The 7,376-nt window shown below is 38.4% G+C and overlaps 1 protein-coding gene across 1 annotated transcript in view; it reads right to left on the bottom strand.

Annotated features, from left to right (window-relative positions):
• LOC102845231 (dynein light chain roadblock-type 1-like) overlaps nt 1–2,533 on the bottom strand; it is a 20,938-nt gene extending 18,405 nt beyond the window's left edge. The window contains exon 1 of the mRNA XM_006882734.1: nt 2,518–2,533. Within this exon, the coding sequence (XP_006882796.1) occupies nt 2,518–2,533 (16 nt within the window). The remainder of the gene's footprint in view (nt 1–2,517) is intronic.
• Nucleotides 2,534–7,376: the final 4,843 nt, after the last annotated feature.

Below are 7,376 nucleotides of genomic sequence, written 5' to 3'. Positions count from 1 at the left end.
AATATTAGATGGATCTTGGCTGAAGGCAGAAAGTACCAGACCAATGTCTTTCTGTATTTCATTGACTATGCTGTGGTATTTTGAATGTGTGGATCATAGCAAACTGTGGCTAACTCTGAGAAGAATGGGAATCTCAGAACACTTGATAGTATTTATGTGAAATCTATAGTTGGACAGAAGGTAAGCGTCAGAACAGAGCAAGGAACCGCTACATGGTTTGAAATCGGGAAGGGTGTATGCCAAGGATGTGTCCTATCTCCATACCTATTCAATCTCTATGGAAATAGATCATTTGAGAGGCTGGACTTAACGGAGGAATATGGCATAAGAATTGAAGGAAGACTCATCAACATCTGCATTATGCAGATGATACTTCCCTTGCTTACTAAAACTGATCAGGACCTGAAGTACTTGCTGCAGAAGGTCAAGGACTTCAGCCTTTAATATGGATTAAAGCTCAATATCAAGAAAACAAAGATTCTCACCCTGAGCCAATGACAACATCATGATAGATGGTGAAGAGATAGAGATTGTTAACAGCTTCAGTTTGCTTGGCTCCTCCATCAACACTCTTGGTACCGGCAGCCCAGAAATTAAAAGACAAATTGCATTGAGATAGTCTACTGTCTTTAGTACTGCTTAATACTATAGACTATCTTTAGTCTGCAGAGTACTGAAGAGCAATAATGTCAGTCTGGAGACTAAGGTGTGCTTGATCCAGGCCATGGACTTTGCAATTACTTGTCATGCATCAGAGAGCTGGACAATGACTAGGGACAATAGAAGGAAAATTGATGTCCTTGAGCTGTGGTGCTAGAGAAGAGTATTGAATATACCATGGACTGCTAGGAGAACAAACAGGTTCATCCTAGAAAGAGTGACACCAGGATGCAGGGGGACACCAGGCTGCTCCTTTGAGGTAAAGATTCTGAAGCTCTGACATACTTTGGACATTTTGCAAGGAGGGACCAGGCCTTGGAAAGGGACATCATGCTTGGGAAGGTGGAGGGACAGTGCAAGAGAGGAAGACCCTCAATGACATGGATTGAATCAGTGACTGGGGGTAGGTGTGTCAGAGACAATAAGGTTGGCACACAATAGAGCAGGGTTCAGAGCTGTTGTACATAGAGTCACTATGAGTCACAAGTGAATTGATGACACACAATAACATTATTAACAGAATTTCTGAACATTTTGGATAAAGAAGGATTGAGGAGAAGGACAAATTAAGAAAAACTGTGAGTTATTGTATCATTTTCAGAGATAAATCATTCCTGGTTTCTGTGGGAAATGAACAGTTATGCCAACTGTGAATATGAAATTACTTTTGAGATTTTTGTGTGCAAGGAGTTAAGCCAAAAACAAATAGTAAAGAGAGTCAATGAGAGGACTAAAAGCCATTGACCCATTATTGTATGGAATTGATCCTGGCTCACAGTAACCCTCCACTGGGCTGTGGGAGGCTGTAAATCTTGACAGTAGGAAAAGCTCATCTTTCCCTTGAAGTGCTGCTGATGGATTTTAAATACCAATCTTTCAGTTAGCAGTATACCAGGCAACACACTGTGCCACCACAGCTCCTTTGTGAGCCAACAACTGTAAAAGTAGAATGTAGCAAAAAGAGCAAAGGTCTGAAGAGTCATTCTGGAAAGCTCCTACAGGAAACTGTCAGGAAGGTTACTGAAAAGTTTATTAGAAAAACCAAGATAAGATCAGTGTCCTTGAAGCTGAGAGAAAAGGAGGTTTCTTGAAGAGGGGAACACTTAAAAGTGATGTACAGAAGTTAAATGAAGAAAATAAAATGATGACTGAATTTGGCAAAAACAAAGTTCCTAGAAATCTTGACAAAGGTATTTCAGTGTAGTGACAGGGAAAGAAACAAAGTTGTAAAGTGCTTAGGAGTGAACAGAAAGTAAGAAAGTGGAGTCAATCAAGGTTCTAGTTCTAAAAGTTAATCTTTGCAGTTGAACACAGACATAAAGTAGCGGCTGAAAAGAACTGCAAAGAGAAATGTCCTTTTTTTTCTTACTAAGGCAATTTGTTTGCTCATAAAGATATATCAATCTAGAGTGAGAGATTAATAGTACAAGAGAACACAAGATTGAGTAATCAAGGAAGGAAATTCTTTAAAATAGTGAAAAAAGATAGATTCCTGCATAAGTCAGAGTTAGGTAGTAAGAAAGATATAGATACTTTGAAAGTGGCAAAGAGAATATAAACAGCATGCATTTATGTGTAAGTAACTTTAGAAACTAAACAGTAAATTAAGGAAATAACAAACTAATAATTTTTACTCTCTCAATATACTGACACAATTTTGTCTTCTGAAAGTGACTGAGCATTCAAGTTCAATGGAAGGTGATTAAGACTTTGAGGGGAAAATATCACATGTAAATTTATTATTGGGCATGGAATGTATCAGTCTCTAAATATATATTTTAGGGTTACAAGATAATATTGAATATCCATATTTTATATTATAAATTTACTATACAGTTTCACTTAAAAGAGACCTACCTTTGAATTTCTTCATCGGTCTTCACATCCTTTGCCTTGTTGTTGTTGTTGTTGTTATGTTCAGTCGAGTCACTTGCAACTCATAGCGACCCTATCTATGTGCAACAGCTCTAAATTCTGCTCTGTCCTGTGCCAATCTCACTGTGTCTGACACACTCATCCTGATTGCCCCAGTCACCAAATCAATCCATCTCCCAGGGGGACTTCCCCTCCTGCGCCTGCCCTCAACCCTCCCAAGATGTCCCTCTACAAGGACCGGTCTCTCCTTACAACATGACCAAAGTATGTCAGACGAAGTCTCAGAATCCTTGCCTCCAAGGAGCAGCCCGTTTTAACCCTCTCCAGGATGAATCTGTTTGTTCTCTTAGTAGTCCATGGCACCCTCAGCACTCTTCTCCGACACCAAAGCTCCAAAACATCAATTCTCCTTCTGTCCTCCCGGGTCATTGTCCAGCTCTCTGACACATAACAAGTGATTGCAAAGACCATGGCCTGTACAGATGCACCTTAGTCTCTAGAGACACACTGTTGCTCTTGAGTACTTTAGAGAGGTCCCTAACAGCAGACTTTCCCGTTGCAATACGTCTTTTAATTTCCTGGCTGCTGGTGCCAAGAGTGTTGATTGTGGAGCCAAGCAGACTAAACCTGTGAACAATCTCAATCTCAATCTCAATCTCTTCCCCATCCATCCTGATGCTGCCAGTTGGTCCACTGGTGAGAATGTTTGTCTTCTTGACATTGAGCCTCAATCCATATTGAAGTCTGCAGTCCTTGACCCTCTGCCGCAAGCTCTTCAGGTCCTCCTCAGTTTCAGCAAGCAGGGTTATGTCATCTGCATAACGTAGATTGTTGATGGATCTTCCACCAATCCTAATGCCACATTTCTCCTCATGGAGCCCAGCCTCCTGAATGATCTGTTCTGCGTACAGGTTGAAAAGGTGTGGAGACAGGACACATCCCTGGCATACGCCCTTTCCAGTTTTGAACCATGCTGTGTTTCCTTGCTCTGTTCTGACGACTGCCTCTTGGTCCAAGTATAAGTTTCGCATTAGCACGATCAAATGTTCTGGGATTCCCATTCTTCTCAGAGTCAGCCACAGTTTGTTATGGTCCACACAGTCAAACACCTTTGCATAATCAATGAAGCACAGATAGGCATTCCTCTGGTACTCCCTGCTTTCAGCCAATATCCATCTGACATTAGATACAATATCCCTAGTACCACGACCCCTTCTAAACCCAGCCTGGACTTGTGGCAATTCTCTGCTGATGTGCTGTTCCAGTCATTTTTGGATAATCTTCAGCAGAATCTTGCTTGCATGTGAAATCAACGATATTGTTCTATAGTTTCCACACTCTGTTGGGTTGGTCACCTTTCTTTGGAATGGGAACAAATATAGATCTCTTCCAGTCAGTTGGCCAAGTGGTTGTTCCCCAGATTTCTTGACACAACTTGGTGAGCATGTCCAGGGCAGCATCTGTTAGCTGAAATATGTCAATTGGTATACCATCTATTCCTGGGGCCTTATTTTTTGCTATTTCTTTCAAAGCAGCTTGAACTTCTTCCTTCATCACCATAGGCTCTTGCTCATATGTTGTTTCATTAAATTCTTCTGTGTCTGCCAATTCCTTTCAATACAATGATAGTATATTCTTTCCATCTTCTTTTGATACTGCGTGGATCATTTAGTAGTCTACCTAAAGCATCCTTGATTATAGCAACTCACGGTTTGAATTTGTTCTTCAGTTCCTTGAACTTAAGAAAAGCTGAGCCAGTTCAACCCTTTTGGTTTTCTGACTCCAACTCCTTGCACATTTCATTGTAATATTTTGCTTTGTCATCCTGTGCTGCCTTTTTGAATCCTCTGTTCAGATCTTTAGTATCTTGAATTCTTCTTTGTGCTTTGGCTTCTCTGCACTCCAGTGCAATCTTCAGAGTTTCTTCTGACATACATTTTGGTCTTTTCTTCTTCTTCTGTCTTTGTAAAGAAGATTTGCACTCTTCTTGGATGATACCTTTGATATCTTCCCATAACTCATCTGGTCTTCGCTCAATTGTGTTCAAATCCAATGCCTTAACCCTTTAAAATTCCTTGTATTTTTGAGGTTCCTCTAGCTGATCAGAGCAGAAATAAGGACATAAAACTGAAATACTTTTGCACAAGAACACTTAATTTGATGATTGTGAAATCCAAACTAGCCATAATGAAAGAAGAGAAGGAAATGTGATAGAGAATAAGAATGGGGCAGATTAACGATTGGATTCAGTGTCTTGGTAAGAAAGAAAAACTGGATTGAGTAAGGAGAGAAGACTGCCACACATGTATGTGGGATTCGAAAGGCTGACATACAAAATTTTTAAACAGCTTCATTTCTCGTCTGTTTGTTTTTAAAATGTTATCAATGTTCAAATCAGCAAGCTGGTTCATTTCTGGTCCTTCACTGCCTCAGTTTCTCGGCCTTCTCTTTGTCTGTGATGACTAGGGTATAAAAGTGCTTGTTGCACCGAACCCTAAACTTCACATTATCCTTATTGTTCTTGATCTTGACAGATTTGGCATCCTTTCACTTGGCGTTGAACAAGAAAGGCTTTACTTTCCTCAATTTTGCAAGGCATGGCGATAAGGCAGGGGCGGGGTAGGGGAGGCAGAGGGTGAGTACAGGCATATGCTTGTAGAAGTAGTAGCCAAAAACAAGGAGGACAAAAGAGCTGAAACGGGGCTAAGACGTAGAAAGATCAATGGAAGTAAAGGAAAAAAATGGGAGGTTTTCTTGGCCTGATGATAGAAAGGAAGAAAGACAAGCAATCTCTTGTGTGGTTACTGCCTTGAAAAGCTGCTATTAGATTAGCTGGGTTGGCTCTCACTCAAAGAAAATGAGTTGTTTTAGTTGTTTTGTGCACACACACAGAGAGAGAGAATAAGATGGTGAAAGGAAGCAACTATGACATATATTTTCCCTTATTTTAAGCCATGCAGTATCCCCTTATTCTTTTTGAATGACTGCCTATGTACAAGTTCTGAAAAAGTACAATTAAATGTTCTGGAATTCCCATTGTTCAATGCTTTCCATAATCTGTTATGATCTACACTGTGGAGTGTCTCCGCATAGTCAATAAAATTCAGATAAACTTTTTTTTCCTGTTATTCTTTGCATTCAGCCAAGATCCATCTGACACTCTATTCCTCATTTCCCAGACATTTTATGAATCTGATTTATATTTCTGGCAGTTCCCTGTCCATTCAACCATTCCAATATTTAACTACCTTAACAGTTGCTAAATATTGAAATATGCCTTAATGTTAAGCTAATATTCACTTCCCTAGGGCCTGTGAGAATTGTGCTACCCTATTCCCCAAACTATTCAGTATTGTCTGGTAACCTTAAAGTCTGGTCACCGGTCGGAGTCCTGCTCCTGTGCATTCTGATTGGCTTAGCTTGTGAAAATTTATTGACGTGTAATATGAATATAGCCTTTGGTTGAATCTCTAGTCTGTTACTCAACATATCAGTGTCACAATACCAAGGAATATATTTAAATCCTTATATTTGAATCCCACTCACTATAAGAAGATCTTTTGATACTCAATGCTCAAAATGAGAGTATCAGTGCTCAGAATACTAATTCTGTATACCAGGATTTTTTTTTCTCTCTCTGCTCTGTCATAAAGAGATCTTTCTTAAGATAGATGATATTTATACTAAATTTTAAAGATATAATTAAAGGAATAGTGAAAGAAAACTTAGATCTAGTCATTTTTTATAAAACAAAAAGATAGTATGAGATAGTATAAAACCTATCTCATATCAAAGCAACAACTTGAAAATTATTTTAATTCCCTCATAATGTTTTATATTCTTTTATTTGTGTTTATTGTGTTGAGATATTTTAAACCACTGCTTTTTCTGTGTGTCTGACTTAAAATTTTAGGATTTCTCTTATTTATTTTCTATTTTTGCATGTGATTGTTTTTTCAATTGGTTTGCATACAAAGTTTATATACATTGTGTTTCATCCATGTACATTGTGCTTCACCCATTCCTTCTTTCATGACATTCTCTGCAACATACCAGTAATCTCTGCAAATATTTCCATTAGCTGTATACTTCACAAATAAAGACAACTTTTGGCCAAATAGTAAATGAAAAAGAAAATAAAAGTTAAGGATTACCACAAAGTCCTTCATGTTTTCTAGCAGTCCTTTATTTCCTTCTCAAAATTGGTCTTTAAAGAAGATGATGATGATGATGATGATAATTTCCCCTGGTGGATGTTTATCCTAAAGTAATGGCTTTCTGACAAAAATTCATTCCCCAAGCTATTTTGCTGTTTTTTTTTCCATCATCACAACATAAAGATGTCTACACTCTTAATACTTACTAGTTTGCGAAGTCTACTCTTTTTCCTTGAAAAGACAATCATCTGGAAAGGGTATTTCAATGTTATTAACAGTGGTTTGTAAAACATGCTTACATCAGCAAGCTTTAAGCAATCACTGAACTCATTGCTGTTGAGTTCATCAACTCCTAGCTTCAGTGGGTTTTTTGGTTTGTTATTTTTTTGGTGTTTTTTTTTTTTTTTTGAGACTAAATCATGAGAGACTGTCCATCTTTTTTCTGTAATTATATTATAATAATATAATTAAATAATATTGTTTCTGTTGTTAGGTCCACTGAGCTAAATATCACTCATAGCCATCCTATGAACTGATCTGAAGCTTTTGCTGTCATGGGCCATCTTCATCATCTCAGACACATGTGAGCCCATTGTTGCAGTCACCATGTCAATCAATCTAATTGAGGGTTTTTCTTTCTTTTGCCAATCCTCCACATTTCCAAGCATGATGTCCCTTTTCAAG

The sequence above is a fragment of the Elephantulus edwardii genome, unplaced genomic scaffold (genome assembly GCF_000299155.1).
Source record: "Elephantulus edwardii isolate Elephantulus edwardi_28Jun2011 unplaced genomic scaffold, EleEdw1.0 scaffold00023, whole genome shotgun sequence".
Classification (NCBI taxonomy): domain Eukaryota; kingdom Metazoa; phylum Chordata; class Mammalia; order Macroscelidea; family Macroscelididae; genus Elephantulus; species Elephantulus edwardii.
Note: the sequence above shows the minus strand (reverse complement) of the source record. Positions and strands in the feature narration are given on the sequence as shown.